The following is an 18,933-nucleotide window of genomic DNA, read 5'->3' as shown; positions in this document are numbered from 1 at the left end:
AAATAAGCTTTAGTCTCAGGGACAAAGCTGGTACATGTTTTTTCATACAGTGTGGCCCCAACTGAGCAAAGATGAGCCATCGCAATGGTTCATAAGGACACACTTTGGAGAGGGGTGTGGGGGATTTTTCGGGACATGTCCTTGTGGCAGAGCAGAATAGTACTGACCTTGGCCTGCCAGCCTCCAAATAATCAAGACTTGATTTAACTTCATGTTTCAGTAAATAACTATTTCAAACCTTTTTTTAAGACTAAGGCAATTAAAAAAAATTTTAGTGTTTATTTATGTTTGAGAGAGAGAGATGAGATACAGAGTGCAAGCAGGTGAGGGGCCAGAGGGAAAGGAGACACAGAATCCGAAGCAGGCCCCAGGCTCCGAGCTGTCAGCACAGAGCCCAACGCGGACCTTGAATCCACAAACCGTGAGATTATGACCTGAACTGAAGTTGGACACTTAACCCACCGGCTGAGCCACCCAGACGCCCCAAGACAAAGGGAATTTTAAAAGCACCTAGTTCAATTCTCCATTTTCAGGATAAACAAAGGTTCCAGAAGTTTGAATACTTGTCCAAGTTCTCTGCAGAGATCGAACTGTAACTAAATTCCCCATCTCTCTCCGCATTCTGCTCTTTGCTACCAGATTTGACATAAAAAGTAAAGTTAAGGGTAGATGGTTTTTAAACATCTGTCAGCCTTAAACTTCTGCAAGAGAGCCTTGAACTGCTTCTCTTAATGAGACTATAGATTATGGATGGCAGACAGTTGAAGGAATTAGAAAGTCTGTCTTATGACTAGGCCCGTATTATTTGGTGGAAACCAAAGGCATACATTTCATAATAAGGTTCAGGGACTCTGCATACATGTAAAATTTCTGATTGAGAAAACAACTTGATTCAATACTTATTTTACGTAATTAGATTTTGAACAAACCCAGAATATATCTCCAGCAATAACAAATTTCATATGTACCAAGTATTTGTTGAGAGCTAGCATTTTCTAAATGTTTTTCAGACAGAATGTGGCAAATGTCCTGCTAAGTAGTAGATCAAACATATTTTTCTAGAGTATATTTTGGGTTATTTCTAAGCATTTTCTTCAACTACAAATGATATTTTGCAATATTGGAGAAAATGTAAGGAGCTATATGCCTAGTTACATATGATAATTATAGTGCTCCTAGGAATTTAATCATGATGAATGACAGCTGAAGAATTATTTTATTTTTATTTGGAACCTAGTAGAAAATGCTGTATTAGGAAGGGGTCCTGAATTGCTTGCACTATTTGTGCTTGTAGATTTAATAGCACGATTTGTATTGAGGTGACCTCATCTCCTTTTAGCTTTGTTCCTTGCTACAGCATGCACTCTATGTTGTTCACTGCTATGATTTTCTCAACCCCAGTGAGTAAAATCACTCTTCGAGAATGAAACTGTTTCCAGACATTTAATGCAGCTAGAAATAATGTCATAATAAAAAGCAGTTTTATTCTCAGAGTTACTTGTTCGCCATAAGATAGGGCTTTGTATTGATATTATTATTTGACTAATGTTCTGGGCACAGCTGCAATGCTTGGGTAACTACTGTGCAAAAGAACAGTAGAGTCAAGTAGAAGCTTGTAGTTTAAAGGACGCTTGAGAACACTTAAACCAGCTTCTGACCTGATATATAAATCTTTGATCTTGTAATTCAGCAGGCATCTCTCTACTGGAAAACTTCCAGTGGTAGAAAGCTTAGTTCTTCTTGAAGCATCTCCTAATTTTGCTTAGCTCATGTAGCAAGTTGAAATTGCCTCCCTTTAGGTTAATCATTGTCGCATTCAATTTCATCTAATATCTGTTGGCCTCACTGCTGGGCCTGGTACTCTGCTGTGTGGTGGGCTCTAGGCAGTGGTCTGTGGAATGAGATGGGTGGGTGAAAATAGGAAACAATCGATAATTGCTCTGTGAAGTCTGTCCCAGAGGGTAAGGAGGGAGTGGGAGAACATCTTTATATGCTAGTGTTTGAGTTGGTCTCAAAGGGTAAGGTTGAGTTGCTCTGTGGGGAGGTTGGAAGGCTGGGGCAGGGTTGCATTGGGAGGGAAACTCATGGGCAAGACATAGAGGTTGGGGGGATCTGCATGGTGCATGCTGGAGAAGTACAGCAGCTTTTTGTATCTGAGTACAGCATGTGTTGTGGGAAGGAGCAGGCAGGGAACGGATTGAAGAGATCCTTTAAAGGTGACTGAAGAGGGCCTCTGTGCCCTGCTGAAGCGTTTAAACTTGACTCTCTAGGAAGAGTTGGGGGTGTGGAAGCCAGAGCTGGGAAGGCCCCCACTAGGGCAGCTGTGGGGCTGGTATAAGCAGAAGAAATCAATCTGTGTTTCCTAAAGCTAACTGAAGGGTGAGTATGAGGTGGACTCTGTGAGCTGGAAAGTTCATTAGAAGGTGATTGTAATTACCTGGCAAGAGATTGAGGCCTGAACTAGCCAGAAGTGGCAGGAAGGGGGGAGGAATTCACCAGCCGTGGTGCAGGAACTATCTGTAGGACTTGAAAATAATTAGATGGAGAACTGAGGAAGAGGGAGAGGTTCAGGCTGTCTGCCCAGTTGCCAGTTTATGTGACTTGAAGCGTTGATTTATACCATTACTGAGATAGGAAACACAGTGGGGAGGGACACGCAGGGTTTTCGAGAGGAATGGAAATGAGTACCTTTCTCAGAGATGTCAAAACTGAGAATGGCATGCAATGCAATAGATAGCTATATCACAGAGCTTTCTTCCTCATCCGTGTGCTAGACCTTCAAATATCTGGAAGATTCCATTTCTGAACTAATCTAGGCGTTGCTTTTCTCTTAAGCGACTGAGAAAGAGTAAGAGAAGCCCTGAGGTCAAAAGTGACTGAGATAGTAGTAGGTAATTATTATAAGAATCCTAGTCTGTCTTTTCATGAAAATCCTCTGTGAAGCTCGGTCTTATTTTCCTAACAGTTTGTATGTGAGGAAAGGCTTAGGAAAGATTCAGTGACACCCAAAGTCATATAACTGAAAAGGAGCACAGGTGGAATTCAAACCAAAGCTTTTTGATTCAATGGCTTCTTATAGCCATTATGGCCAAGACTATGTGCCTTAAATGGCCTCTGAGACCATGTATTCTGGTCCCTGCTTGGCTTTCCATTCTTACCACATGCCAGTTTCCCTTCCTTGAACATGTCGTGCAGCCTTCCATCCTGGGATCCTCGCTGTTCCTTCTGGCTGGAATGTACTTTCCAACTGCTCTTTCTGTAATGAACTTGTGTAATTCTCCTTCAGATCTCAGCTTTCTGAGAGAAGTCCCTTTGACTCCATGGAATAGGTCAGGCACTACAAATAGGATTCTTATAGCAACCAGTATTATTCCTTCCCAGAATTTATTACAGTTTGCAGCTACACATTTATGTCTTTGATGGGTTGATTAAGGTGTGTTCTCTTAGTAAATTTCACCGCAGAATTGAGATGATGCCTTTTCCTGCCCATCCATGTGTCTCTACCACATCACAAAGGACTTGGCCAAGAGCAGTTGATCAATATGTATTTTTGAATGGAAGAATTACTTCAAAACCCATGCACTTAACTAAATCCTACCCTGTTAGAAATGTTTTGGAATATGCCACTTAAAAGATATACACATTTTTTTGTTATAAATGGAAGAATGTGTATGATGACAACCACTGATGATACACTATACCAAAGTGAAGAATCTGATAATTTTTGACACCCCTGTCTCAGAGCTTAGATACTGAAAATTGGCTAAAAACAGCCAGTAAGAAATTTGAAGATGGAGAAACCAAGATCAGTTATTACTTAAAGAATGATAAAGAGAGGAGAGAATTATTTGTAATTGCACAAGAATTTGATGTAAATAAACTACACATTAATAGAATTTTCTTGGCTCCGTGAAACTTGCAAGGTATTAAAAGGCCACATACAAGTCAAGTAGAGGAAGAGCATGCAGCCTAGATATAATCAAGTAGTCCATGGTGCCCTGCTAGCCCTGTGTGTTTTTTTTTTTTTAATTTTTTTTTTCAACGTTTTTATTTATTTTTGGGACAGAGAGAGACCAGCGCATGAACGGGGGAGGGGCAGAGAGAGAGAGGGAGACACAGAATCGGAAGCAGGCTCCAGGCTCTGAGCCATCAGCCCAGAGCCTGACGCGGGGCTCGAACTCACGGACGCGAGATCGGACCTGGCTGAAGTCGTGACGCTTAACCGACTGCGCCACCCAGGCGCCCCTAGCCCTGTGTGTTTAATAGGTTCTATTATTATTTAGCTATGGAGAAGTCAAAAGATCAGATGACTACCACTGAAAAGATAGTTTATTATACTTACAGATCCTGAGAGGAGAGAGTACATGCTCATCACGAGGGCCAAGGGGGAAGTACTGGGGTCCATCACAAGGCAGAGAGAAAGGGACTGGGCAAGTACTTTCATGGTGGCTACATCAAGAAGAAATGGGCAAGACAAAGTAAGTAGGGTCTGGATGGCTACTCTAACTAATTTCAGCAGCCTCTGGAGTATAGGGCTGTCCCTGGCGTCTGGCACTCTGGGACCTTGCATGTTTATGGTAGGTTTTAGATTGGCCAGAGTGAGAGAGAGAGAGCAATAAAGAGGTGTTTGGGGTGTGGGGCTTGGAATGGTGGTTTTTTATTTGAACAGACAAGTGTGCACCCTGGGAGAAGGACCTTCTTCTCAAGGGTGGTGGGAGGGGCAGGAGGCCCAACGGCAAGGTGGCTCAGGACCATATCCGTTTGTTCCGGACCAAGTGTGTCTGGCTTGAACATGTTAGAACAGATGTTAAAGCATCAAATTCACAGAAGCTAGACGCATACTGATTAATAAACTGTGGCTGACCCAGGGGTAACTTTTATTAGTTTTTTACTTTTCAGTCTTTTTATTCCTAACAGAAAAGAGGGATAAGTAATAACTAGCCTCATTCTTTGCTGAGCTGTGGTCCAAGGATTCATAATCTTTTTAGGCCATGACTCCTGAGACTCTATTCCCCAAAGGATATAGTTAAGACATCAGACTTAGCCTGTCAAGTACAGACTGACCCCCATGTTATCCCTCCCTTTAAAAAAAAAGATCCCTGCATGCTGTGCAGGCTAGTCTCCTCACTGTGGAAATAGATACATTCAATTTTTTAAATGTTTATTTATTTTGAGAGAGAGAGAGAGAGAGAGAGAGAGGAGTGAGTGCACACATGTGCACACGCACCAGTAAGGAAGGGGCAGGAGAGAGAGAAGGAGACAGAGAATCTGAAGCAGCCTCGGACTGGAACTCAAGAACCGTGAGATCATGACCTGAGCCTATTGGACGCTGAACCCACTGAGCCACCCGGGTGCCCTGATATGGGTCATTTCTAATTTGGAAGGCAGTTGGTGACTAAGCCTTAAGTTCCAAAGACCAATGGCCTGAATTTGAATCTTGGTTCTGCCACTGAGACCTGTAGACCTTGAACAGATTACTTCATTTTTCTGTGCTTCATGGTACTCTTTATAGTCTTTATTATCTGCTTTATTCTGTTTATTCCTTGTGTCCCACAAGAAGCTTCACAAAGGCTGGGATCTCGCATCTCTTATTTATTGTGGGGTCTCTAAATCTAGCACAAATAGTATGAGGCAGATAGTAGGTATTGAGTCAGTGTTCAGTCACTGAATGTATTCAGTCACTTCAGTATTCAGTCACTGAATGAAGAATGAGCAAATTCACTACATGATTTCCGAGCAGGTAGCCATACTTCCCTGTACCAGAGGTCATAGAGCTCTACATGTTTCGTTTGCCTTGAGCCTTTATCCAGAAAGCATTTTCATGACCACTGCTTGACTCAGTCAGTACAGGACTCATTCCTGTCTTGTATATTCATTATTTAATGAATTTAAAGCTAAATCTATGATGCATAATGGTAATCGATGTTCACTAAGATGACAGAAATTATTAAAAATCAAATTAAGTTAATTTTCACTATATGGTGCTTAAGAACATAGTAGAAGGCACACTTTAGAAAAATAAATCCATCTAAATAGGAGAGGGTTAGGGGTTAACCTCAACTTTTTGAAAAGTTGAGACTTTTCCTAGGAAGACTCGTTTTGAACATGTTCTATATAGTTACTGTTAAAAAAAACCTGTGGACAATTTAAAATATAGACAAAAGTCAAAAACACAATATAAGTAATCCTTAATTACCTATTACCCACTTGTCACATAATCTCCACTTCCCAACTAAATCCTATGCATTATGATTATTTATTTAACTATTCAGCATATATCTCTAAAAGATAAGGATCCTTAAAAAAATCTTCATACCACTGTCCATATCTAAAACAATAATTTCTTAACCATTTTCAAATATCCAGTCAGTGAAAATATCCCCAGCCATCTCATGGATGTCTCTCTGTGATTGTTTTGTTGAATCAGGATCAGGTCAACATATTGCATTGGGGTAAGTCCCTTAAATTTCTTTTAACTTATAATAGTTTCTCCTTCCTTCTTTTTTTCCACTTGGCCAGTTTTTTTTAATTGAAGAAATTGGATCATTTGTCCCTGTGAAATTTCTCATATTCTCAATTTTGCTGATTGCATCCCCATGGTGGTGTTTAACAAATTTAAATCTAGTCCCTGTATTTCCTATAAACTGATAATTAGAGGTGGAGGCTGGGTTAGATTCAGGTTGACTTTTCAGTAAAAATACTTCAAAGTCATCTCTGTGTGCTTCCAATTGTATCACGTTGGGGGACACATTGTCTTTTCTTTATGACACTAAAACTAAGCAGTGGGGTTATGGCATTTTTTTCTTCCACTTGGTTTCTCCTTCTAGAAGCTAGCCTTTCACGTGTCACAGTTTGCACTCCTAACTACCTATTAGAACATTGTGGAACCTTACACATTTCTCGTGCCTCCGCCCCACTTTCAAGAATTTTTCCAGGGTGGGTTCTGGGCTCAGTACTTTTTTTTTTTTTTTTAAGAGTCTTAAGTGATTTTGATGTACAGACAGGACTGAGAACTACTAACCTGATAATTTGGGCAGTTGCTGAGGATCTTTGCCTAGAGATCCATTATTTCAGTGAGGTTGTTAAATAGTGATACTCTATTATGCTTTCTGCATGTATTAGCAGAAATTCTTCTATAAGAACTTTCATGAAGTCTTCAGTTCTTTCCTTTGTACAGGAAAGGTAGGATAAATGTTAATTCTTACCAGTTTTCTGAATAATGAGTATCCACCATCCTTACAAAGGTGACAGGTGAGTTTTAAGTATTATATGAATTCATAGATTTTAGCATGTGATATTTCAAAGCATTGCATTTATCATTATCATCATCATTATTATTATTATTATATTATTATTATTATATTATTTTGGTGCTCCAGTTGTTCGACTTTAGCTAATGGAAGCCCTTTCAAGTTAGCTCCTGTGACTTTCTGGCAATATCGGTCATATGGATTTCATTGCTTCCTTGCTATTGCATATGACGTGTTTTAGCTCATCTTGTACATCTGATAGTTTAGTCATTCAGTGGCCTCTTTATCCTGCCTGTGCAAATCCTGTCTTGAACCCAGAATCAGCCATGTAGGGAAAAAAGCATAATGGTTATGTAACAAAAAATCCTTAATTTTTAAAATTGTTAATCTTGCAGAGAATGTTGCACAAGTCCTTGGTAACCAATTTGGTTTTTTTTTCTTTCCAGTTAATGTCCATCAGTTGTTGGCAGTTTCTGCTTGGATGAGGGACTACCTAAATAATGTTCTGACGTTAACTGCAGAAACAAGGTAAGCTTTATAATTAATGATTGATTTCTTTCATCAGGTTTTCTTAGACCCTAGTTTCTAAGTAACTTTGCCCCTGTTTAGATGGTAGTACTCTTCCACAATCAATAAACTTTGTTACATCTTCTAGCATTCTCATTAAGGTATGCCACTTGTCCAGAGAAAACTTCTGGGTATGCTAATATCAGTTTGCTGTCCTCTGGAGAGTGGGTCAGCTGTGTCACATTTGCATGAAAAGGACAGCGTAGCTATTTTTCTGTAGGAAAATCACTGCCAACACCTTCCTACCTTCATATCCCTCAGCTAAGGAAAACCAAACTCAGCATTGCCATTGTCTTCTCAAATTTCAAAAGGTTGATCCAGTAACATCACAAAAAGCAAGTTACTTAACCTCTCCCAGTCTCCATTTCTTCATCTCTGAATGGGGACTGTCGCATATACCACTCTGAAATGTCAGAAGGATTAACTGAGATAGATTTTGTGAAGTCCTAAACAAAGTGGAGCTTAGTATACAGTAATGTCTAATTTTTTGTTATTATTACTCTTACTAGTATGGTTCTGGTTAATGATTTTTTTCATAGCAATAAAGTTTTCTAGCAAAATCATCTTCCTTCCTTTTTCTTTTAATATAGATTAATTTCCTTTTACATAGCAGTGTTTCACATTGGGGGAAAGATTAGTTGCTGAGCAGAGAAAGTGCTGCATGTGGATTTCCAGATCAGAGAAGAGGAGGGAGATTCTTCTCAGTGGGGCCTGTGTGTTTTCCTCAGGCTAAAGCTTCAGAGCAAATAATAGATTGACTTCTTATTGGGGACCTCTTTTTTTTTTTTTTTTAAGTAGGCTTCATGCCCACTATAGAACCGAGCACAAGACTTGAACTCATTACCCTGAGATCAAGACCTGAGCTGAGATCAAGAGTCAGATGCTTAACTGACTGAGCCAACCAAGTGCCCCTGGGGAACCCTATCTTATGTTTTAAATGAGTGGAGGTAGAAGTGCTACCACTTGTATAAAAAACTAAACAAAACATAACAAAATAAGACAAGCAAGCAAGTCAGTGGTAGTGCAGTGATTTTGAAAATAGCGATACAGTCATCAGCTTTGAGACATGATGATTTAAAGGATTATTAACACGAATCTCAGTTGTGTCTTGTACTATGTCTTGGGTGCATTTTGGTTCTATTTTATGTATAACGTGGGATTATTGTTCTTCTTTCAGGGTAGAGGAGGCTGTCATCTTGACTTATTTTCCTGTGGTTCATCCAGTCATGATTGCTGTTTGCTGTTTCCTTATCATTGTGGGGATGTTAGGATACTGTGGAACAGTGAAAAGAAATCTGTTACTTCTTGCATGGGTATGGTGTTTATATCTTCTCTTTATTATGGTAAAAAGACCAACCAGGACTGCATTATTTTTTCATCAGTGTACGAGATTACGTGCTTAGGGAACCGTGATAGCAGTACTCTAATCTGTGGTAATTGTTTAACATCCTGTGAGAAAGGAAGCGTTCTTTCCATGGGGGATGACTTCAGCACAAGTATTTGTTGTCCTCAAATGATGAGGTATGGAAATATGGATGCTATTTAATTATTTCACTCAGGCTAGGTGTTGACATTTTCATTTGAAAGTACGAGTTTTTTTCTTGTGTCATGAGCCTTATTACCACCCAAACAGGCTCCTTGGGACTAGAATGAAGAAGACATGACAAAACTTTGTTTCTCTCTCTCTTCCTTTTTTAAAAACAAACCTGTCAAAAAACCTATGTGGAAATTCAGGTGATGAAGTAGCAGACAGATATTAAAATCCCAGCACCGCCTTTACAGAGGTTAGTGGATAAAATGAGTCTTCGTTTTCATAATCTTAGTGGCTTTTGTTTTGTTTTGTTTTGATTCTGAAAGAGTTGGACTAGGCGACTTCTCAAATTCCCTTCAGCACGCAAAATCTATGATTCTAAAAATCTGTGATTAAACTTTTAATTCAAAAATTAGTCAACTCTCTTTTAACATTAAAAATTTGAGTCAGTTTAGGGGCGCCTGGGTGGCGCAGTCGGTTAAGCGTCCGACTTCAGCCAGGTCACGATCTCGCGGTCCGTGAGTTCGAGCCCCGCGTCAGGCTCTGGGCTGATGGCTCAGAGCCTGGAGCCTGTTTCCGATTCTGTGTCTCCCTCTCTCTCTGCCCCTCCCCCGTTCATGCTCTGTCTCTCTCTGTCCCAAAAATAAATAAACGTTGAAAAAAAAAATTTGAGTCAGTTTAAACTATAGCATATATATATATATATATACACACACACATATATATATATATATACACACACACATATACACACACACACACACACACACACACACACAGCTTTTTTTTGAAGCACGTTGCATGTATAAAATATTGCTTGTTAGTGGCACTAGGTAGTGAGGCTGCTAACATGTAATTGCAGACATCTCAGATTTTGGAAGAATTAATTGATTGGATATATGCCCTTCTTTGCAGTAGGATTCAGTATTAGCTGTGCATTAATTTCTTGTAGGGAACTTAAAAAAAAAGTTTTAATGGTGTGTTGCTACGCCAAATACCTGAGGAGAAAAAAGTCCTGATTTGTAGCATTTGAAGATCTCCATGGGTTGAATACTTGCAGCATCGTGGATTTCAGGCCACCAGAGTGGTGTCCCTGAATGCAGAGAGGGGAGAGATGAGCACAAGTGGCTGTCAGGAGCCACTCCCGCACACCAGGGCTCGACCGGATCCCATCCCAAGCCAATTAAAACAGAATCTTAGTGCAAAACTGAACTAAAGCTTTGAATTTCACAGGAACAACCTGTGTTGATGTATTAGATAACTCTTGGCTTCATGGATTCTTCAGGTCCATGATTGGAAAACAGAAAATGCTGCAGAAAATAAATTACACTCAGAGAAGGGAAACATGCCCATTACCTTACTTTTCTCCCCTTTCGTATATAGTGAGGAGAATGGTAGAAGGGTTTGGAATCTACTTTGTCATTTAAGACGTTTGGACAATAGTTTAAACATAAATTCAAGGACTTACTTTATATGAAACCCATAGCTTAAAGGACGAGGAGGTATTTTGAACATAAAAAAAAAAATCTCAGAATCCTTTTTTAAAACCACAATCTTAGAATGATTGTCCCATTACACAAACAATTTAAGAATGACTAGTCTTCCCCCTGTCTCCAACTTGTGTGACTCTGGGTGGTCCCTGGACTGTGTGTTTGGGGAGGGTGGGATAGATATTTCATGGACCCTCAAAGACGTTTTAGAACCCATTTTGAAAACCATTTATGCATTCCATTAGGCTGTTTGAGTGCTCATAAAAGCAAGTTGACAAAGAACTAAGTAATTTGGCCGCTACTTGAGGCAGGATGAGTCACAGAGAATTGTGATGAGAGGCTGGAAAGAACCTTATGATGCAAAGGTGACACGGAGGACTGGAATCATAATAATGACAAAGATGCTGATGTTAAATAGTTAACATTTCTCAGGTGCTTACAGATGTTGTAGAGGTTTATGTGAATTTTTTTTTACATGAAGAGTTTCACATGAATAATCAATGTCGTCCTCTCCACAATTCTAATGAAATGGATACTGTTATTTCTATAATATGGATGAGGAAATGAGGCACAGATTGGCTGATTTGTCTAGGTTTGCATGGCTAGTAAATGGAGAATCTGCTATATTCAGACCATAGCTGTCCAGTACAACCTATATGTGACAACTTCACTATATTACTCTGCTGCCTTTTCCTAAGTGCTTATAAATGTTTCTCACATTCTATAAATACTTTTCTCTATGATCTTTCACTTCTTCAACTTGACAACAATCGTCTAAGGTAGAGAATTATAAATGAGGTTCAGAGTCCAAAGTCACTCAACAATAATGGGTGTTGCTTTGATTCAAACCTCAATATTTTCTGGCTGCCAAGCCCATTCTCATTGGGTCTTTACCGATGTCTCTAGTAGATGTGTCTCAACCTTTGAAGCCCGGCACATTTACCTTATTATAAATTTCCTTGTTTTATAACCAGCCCAAACTACCAGACTACAAACAGCTTGATAATATGAACTGTTCACTTTGCCTATAGCTTCAGTAAATGTTTATCAAATTGAATAATGGACAGGACATTAGAACAGCGCAAGTAGGATGCGGTCAGCACCTCAGAAGGAAGATGGAACCAGGAAGACAATGAGGAGAGTGAGATTTTAAAGGAGGAGTCTGACCCACTAAACTGTAATGATGCTGGAATTGAATCAAAGCAGATCTTCATTTGGGGGCAGCAAACAAAACTGCCATCCTCGCCACCTTATCTTGGATGTTATTTTGAACATCGGGGTTGATTCCAAGCAGGTTATTGCTTAAACTTATATTGTGAAATTGTTTAAAACACCATATAAATGATCATCTTAAAAAACAATAATTAAATAAGATAAAATAAAGAAGGAGCCTATTAGATAGGATTCTACTACAAGGGGAATGGCTTCTTAAAGGAGGGGAGGGGTACTAATGCAGAATAGGACAGGATGTTAGGTCTTTGGCAAATATTTGCAAGGCAACTCTCATGTTTTCTTCCTTTGTGCCCTTTAGCTTTTTATCCTAATTAGTATTAAAGAAGTGAATGCATTCAACCCAAACTCATTCATTTCCCTGTATCAAAATCTTGTTTCACTTTTAAGAACTGTAAATGAGATTAGTAGGAAGAGGCTTTTTATTTTTATTTATTTGTTATTTATTATTTAAGACAACCAGTATCTCTGAGAGCTGCCATATCTTTTGAATGATTATCAAAAGAGAAACAAAAAAAAACAAAAAACAAAAAGAGCTGGCAACTGGGCTACGGTGCTGTTAAGCAAAAGTCAGATGCCATTACTTATCAGACTGATCAAGAAAAAATGGGAGACTCTCAAAACAGGTCTTTATAACCAACCTGCCCCCTCCTTACACTACCCCCCTAAAATACCAACAACTGGGCAGGCTAAGAGGCCACCCCTAGGAAAACATTTCTGGTGAACCTTTAGTCATGAATTTCACCCTTCTATTGAGTTATAGATACAAGTTGTTAAAATACCCTAATTTAGGGTTCCTATATAAAGTGTAGGGCAGCTAAGTAAATTTGGATTTCAGATAAGCAACAAATAATATTTTAGTATAAGTATGTCCCATGCAATATTTGGGATATACATCCACAAAGCATTATCATGTTTATCTGGAAGTCAGATAGTCAAATGGGCATCCGTAATTTTCATTTGCTAAATCTGGCAACCCTACTCTAACTAGATTTGTTCTTAATACATGTGAGATTGTCATAGAACAGAAACTTTTATATCTTTGTAAGAATATATTTTGTATATTTATAAAAATAACTAAATTCTAATTATGTTAGGAAAACAAACCAAAAACGACTAGGAAAATAAACTTGCATATGCCATGACTTTCAAAGTGATTTAGTAACAGAAATTCCTTCTCGTTTTTAAAGGAAATTGCAGCTACATGGAAATTGGTTTTAAGCCTTAGATGGGTACTCCCAAGGCTTTTAGTTGTAGACTAAATGAAATTCATTTGTTATTGCAATTCTACCTTGCTATTACACAGGCATTAGGAAAGCCGTGGCCGCTCAGGGGAATGTAAACAGATTGAGTGGACATGTTTACAGTCCGACAACAGCTGAATGTCACCATCAGGAGATCGTCACTTGTCAGAGCATGATGCTAATATACATCCAAACACCAGCAAATCACAAGTAGTCAGGCACTGGTCAGAACTGAAGTGGATACACCTAACTAGTTCAAGACAAGTACCTTGTGTTTCAAATGAAGGTTTTCTTTTTTTTTTTTTTTTCCATTTTTATTACTCCAGAGAATTTGCATAAAGCTAGTGATTATATGGAAGCGCTTGTAAAGCTTTCTTAAAATATACAGTGATTGAACCGGATTTTTAATGATGCCCTTAATGGAAATCAAGTAAATTTCAATGGCCACAAGGTCATTAACCATCCTTGAGTATTTTGGTTGGTTGAAATCATAATGCAAAACCAGAATATCTTAAATGGTAATTTTCTACACTCTCTGTTTAAGGCCTGCTTTCAAGCAGTTATAAATTTTATAATTATATAGCTAGTCATAAGCCATTAAGTTAAAATTAAACTATTGAGTTAAATATCTTTATTATTTTCTGTTTATGATTTTGGTTGGTAGCCTAGCATCTATGTTTCTCAATTAAGGTCCATCATATTATTGACCACATATTCAGCATCTGCCCAGTGTTTTACTTTGTTTCCTCAGAAAATACAGCAACTTTTTGTGGTTTGATTATCGTACAGATGAGGGAAGGAAGGGTGCCCAAAGATTCAGGGCTGCCTAGTTGCCATCATTAGCCTTCAAATAGAGTCCTTGCTCAAGCCCATGCAGGGTTCACTAACTATACCACACTACCGTTAAAATACACTAATTAATTATTGGCATTATTTCTCTAAGACTTAAATATGCTTCATTTATAATTCCAAGGCATTCAGTGGTCATTTAGCCTTTAAAAATATAATCTTTTAATACCCTTATCATAAAAATTCTACCATAGTTCCCTCTTCTTTTATCACAGAATCCAGCCATGTATCCTTTCCTCTCTCCTCCTTTCCTTCCCACTCCCTGTTTCTTTCCTTTTTCCCTCTTAGACAGATGTCCTTTGACCAGCGTGTGGTAGACACTGAGATACAAAGATGAAAGGGGGGAATAGAAAGAAATAACAAAATTTAATACAATATTAAAGTTAGAAGTAAATAAGTGTGGGAACACAGAATAAGGAGCGACTGGAGACTTATGACAGTTCGAAGGAGGGTCTTATTTGAGCTATTGAAAGATATTGAATGCATCAGAGTTTTCTGGTGGAGAAGGGGAGGGAGGGGCTCTAGAACAACATGAAAAGTGTGCAAAGACACAGAGAACAACTTAGAAATTTAGTGTGGCTGTAGTGTCACTGCACTGAGAAAAACACATGAAGTAGCCCAGTGTGAAGGTCTTTGTAGGAGAGAGTCTGATGTCCCTTGGGCTATGAAGAGCCAGTGGATTTTCTAGTACTTAGGGTTGGAGGCATTGGGAAGCCCCGTTAGTGATCACACAGTAGTCTTCAAAGCCATGGCTGGGGTCAGAACCAAGACTTTGGGGATGGAAGGTGGATGAAATTCAGTAGACCTTACTGAAGTGGAATTATGAATAAAGAATTGTACATGACAGTACAATTTGTATTACTTGACATCAGGAAATGAGGTATTATTCTACACTGATGCACTTTTCATATGATCAAAACACATCTCTGCAATACAGGCATATTATTGTGACTTTTCAACTAGAACTCTTTAAAAGCTATAGTTTTCAAACTTAGTTGTTAAACTCACAAAGGGTCTCAGGTCTTTGGAGGAAACTGAAGATGATGTAGGCATTTCTGGATTCAGAGGCTCTCAGTTTGCACAACTTGCTTTTGTATGCACAAAAGCCCAGCACAGAGTTCCGTGACCTCTTCTGTTTCTTAAGTCATGTTGTTTGACTACCTCTGATTATGCCCCAGAAAAGCACATAAGCAGATGTTTTTAAAAGTAAATGTGTCCAAGACAGGGGCTTGGGACAATTGTGTGATATTCATGCCCTTAGTGTTGGGTCTTATGATGGATTTTGAGCGCTCATTGGACTTTCTGCTTACTTTGGGGTTTGAAGTGTGAATAGTTTTTACATTTCTGACCTTTGCATAATTTAGGTGTACTCTATCATAGTAACATTTTAAGCTTTATTGTGTGTTGTTTCTTAATATATACGATGAGATAGCTTTGGCTAAATATAAGCCATGTAAATCTATATCCATTAATTTGGGTGAACGTCTTTAGTCTGCGTAGCATTTAAAGCCAGGTATTTCTCTGCCAGCATGTCCATTGAAAGGTTCGTTCCAGTTGTGAATGCTGGTTACCGGTTTCAGCAAATGCTCCCTTGAGGTCAGTTCAGCAATTGTGCTGTGGTGTTGCTTTGTCCTCTGCTTCCACATTGTCAGTCTGTTGGCTTCCTTTGGCAAATGTAAAACAGTAGGCATTTTTGTAAAATCATCTAGTTGTAAGACTGACTCAGGAATCAGTGTCCCTAGAATACAGAGTTCAAGCAAGAGGGCAAATGACACACGTAAAAGGTGAGAGAATTAAGTCATTTCAGCCATTGAGGAAATAGCTTTCAGATAAACTTTTAGAAAATGATGATTAGTATTTACTCTCAATGCAGTGTCTCATGAAGTTAATGATGAAATAATAGCTTATTAATTAAAGTTAAGTTTTTTCCCATGAAATTTCATAAATTCAAAACCCTTTGTGATCCATAGAATTTTCCCTTTTTTCAGATAAAGGGTGATAACGGGTCCTGGTTATGTGCTCAGATTAAGGTGAATCTTCTCAGTTCACATGACAAACACTGCTTTAAATTTTGTTTGAAATGTATAAGCATTGTTATATCACTATTTCTGTTGAGCAATATATTTGGGTTATTCTAAAATAAGTGGTGATCCCTGAATTTTCTTTAGATTACCATTCTTTTAGTTTTAGAACTTTAAAATTTTGAAACTACACGTTCATCAAAGTGATCACAGCTATAAAGACATTGTAGAAATATTGTCCTTAAGAAGATAGCATTTATGAAATGATATTTGCCAGTGTAACAGTTACTTCTCATTAAGTACAAAGATGATTTTTTTCAGCGTCTCTTTGAGGAAACTAGCATGAAAATATTTTGGATTTCATGTTCTGTGCAGGCTTTACAACTGCGTCGAAGGCATGGCTGACGTTGTCTTTTATAATTAGAATATTTTAATTCTGTACGTTTTCCCCTTTGTGTTATTAAAGTACTTTTCTAAAAGAGCTCTAAGGAACAATAACCTTGTTCTGTTGAGACCGTTTAATACACGTTTAATACACGGACAGGAAAAGGAGATGATGGGAGAATCGGGGGCAGAGGTGGAGGTGGCTTACAGAAAGGTCCTTGCTGGGGGGGAAGGTACTCTGGAGGAACTGAAAGGCTGGTGGACAGAGCAATTGTAGTAAAACATTTGGAAGCTCCTGGTGTGTGTGGAGAAGGGCATGTGTCAGACATATGGGAAATATGGGCCAGATATGCAGGGTAGAGAGGTGGCTCTGTGAGCTTTCAAGCCACATTATGGAGAGTCTTGAATGTTGTGTGTGCTTACTCTGCAGTTGGAAGTTCTGTGAGCCTAAGAGTCATGTGATCTATCTTTTGCAGTGTCCTTTCCTGCTTGCCCTGGGCTTTCTGCTCATTTACCCGGGAGAAAATAGTACCTGGTTTTGCCACTCTGGGATAAGGGGGCTTCACATTTTTTAATGATGAGCCTTCTTTAATGATACAAGAGAGAATGGAAGACAAACTTTATTCTAACAATGTGCCTTTACTGATGAAGAAATGAAGGTACTGAGGTGGGGAAGTCTAATGTCTTAGAATTTTCTTTTCAGATGTACATTATAAAAAAAATTCTGTGAATCTGGGTGTGTTTAGTTCAGGTGTCACAGCAAAAATATGGTTATCAGGCTAAAGTAGTAACCAGGAAACTGGGTGCAGGGCTAAGGTGTTCTTAGGGAGACAAGCCAGGTTCAAGGACTCTTGTGGAAGGGTCAGAACAGTAGTTCTTTGAAGTGCTGCAGCAATTTTCCAGCCTCAGGGGGAAAAAAAAAACAGTTCCATAAATAACTAACTGGTGTCAGAGGATTGTTGTAGAACTGCTTAACTTGTTGGAGAATAAACTTTCCAAGCGTGTTAGAAGCATTTACCCATAGATAATGGATATACTCCATTCAAATGATTGTTGGTCTGTTGATAAAAGCAGGTCTTGGAGGATTTCTACTTTTCAACATTGGTGTAGCTCAAATATTTGTTGTGACAAGGGTGCATTCTTTAAATAGTTCTGTAATTCATGCTGTTTAAATTTTTTTTTAACGTTTATTTTTGAGACAGAGAGAGACAGAGCATGAATGGGGGAGGGTCAGAGAGAGAGGGAGACACAGAATCGGAAACAGGCTCCAGGCTCTGAGCCATCAGCCCAGAGCCTGATGTGGGGCTCGAACTCACGGACCGCGAGATCGTGACCTGGCTGAAGTCGGACGCTTAACTGACTGAGCCACCCAGGCGCCCCTCATGCTGTTTAATTTACACGATTCCTGGGGCGCCTGGGTGGCGCAGTCGGTTAAGCGTCCGACTTCAGCCAGGTCACGATCTCGCGGTCCGTGAGTTCGAGCCCCGCGTCAGGCTCTGGGCTGATGGCTCAGAGCCTGGAGCCTGTTTCCGATTCTGTGTCTCCCTCTCTCTCTGCCCCTCCCCAATTCATGCTCTGTCTCTCTCTGTCCCAAAAATAAATAAAAACGTTGAAAAAAAAATTTAATTTACACGATTCCTTCTATCACTTAGGCTGAAATATTGATGTTTGAACAACTTTGGTGAGAATTTAATGATTTTTCTCTCCCTGAATATTAAGCATGACTTTCTTCTTTTAAGGAAGAAAGTATATTTTCGGCTTAGGAAGAATGTTTTTTTGCTTGAATAGATTTATCAAAACAAGAAAGAAAGAAAGAAAGAAAGAAAGAAAGAAAAGAAAGAAAGAAAGAAAGAAAGAAAGAAAGAAACAACCCTCTGTACTTATAATAAATATTTGTAGGTGTAGATGTGTACAATTGAAGGAAACATTTTATTGTAATACTCTTTTTAACAAATAGGGTTTGTGGTGTTCTGGAGAATATACAAAAATAAGTTAAAGTGCATATCTTGTCTCAAAATAAGCGTCAAATAATTAAAATAATGTGATTTAGAAGAAGATAACTTTCGCAGACATAGAGTTACAAATAGGTTCAAAAGTTACTGACTGAGGTTAGAGTGTAAGTTCTCTTCCTGCCCAATGAAACATCTTTTAAAATTTCCAGTTTCTTAACCTGTTGTCTCATAAAAGATGCTGTCATAAAAGTGCCTGTGATAATGAACTCCTGCCCCTCGTATGTTCGGGAGGGATCTGACCACCTTTGGATGGGTCTATGTGAGAGGAGCAGTCTGGATACGAAGCAGGTCTGGTGTTATTTTGGCTATTGTTGCTTAAAGCTCCTTCCTGTTTGCACTTTTCTGCCCGGGGTCT

At 38.9% G+C, this 18,933-nt stretch overlaps 1 protein-coding gene across 3 annotated transcripts in view; it reads left to right on the top strand.

Moving 5' to 3' along the window:
- The window catches only part of TSPAN12 (tetraspanin 12), a 65,566-nt gene that overhangs the window by 6,344 nt on the left and 40,289 nt on the right, over window positions 1–18,933 (top strand). For all 3 annotated transcript variants that reach the window (XM_030308299.2, XM_030308300.1, XM_030308301.1), the window contains 2 exons: window positions 7,697–7,778; window positions 8,995–9,130. In XM_030308299.2, coding sequence (XP_030164159.1) covers window positions 7,697–7,778; window positions 8,995–9,130 — 218 coding nt within the window. The remainder of the gene's footprint in view (window positions 1–7,696; window positions 7,779–8,994; window positions 9,131–18,933) is intronic.

Source organism: Lynx canadensis, chromosome A2 (genome assembly GCF_007474595.2).
Source record: "Lynx canadensis isolate LIC74 chromosome A2, mLynCan4.pri.v2, whole genome shotgun sequence".
NCBI classification, from domain to species: Eukaryota; Metazoa; Chordata; class Mammalia; order Carnivora; family Felidae; genus Lynx; species Lynx canadensis.
This window is presented reverse-complemented; position numbering and strand designations above follow the sequence as displayed.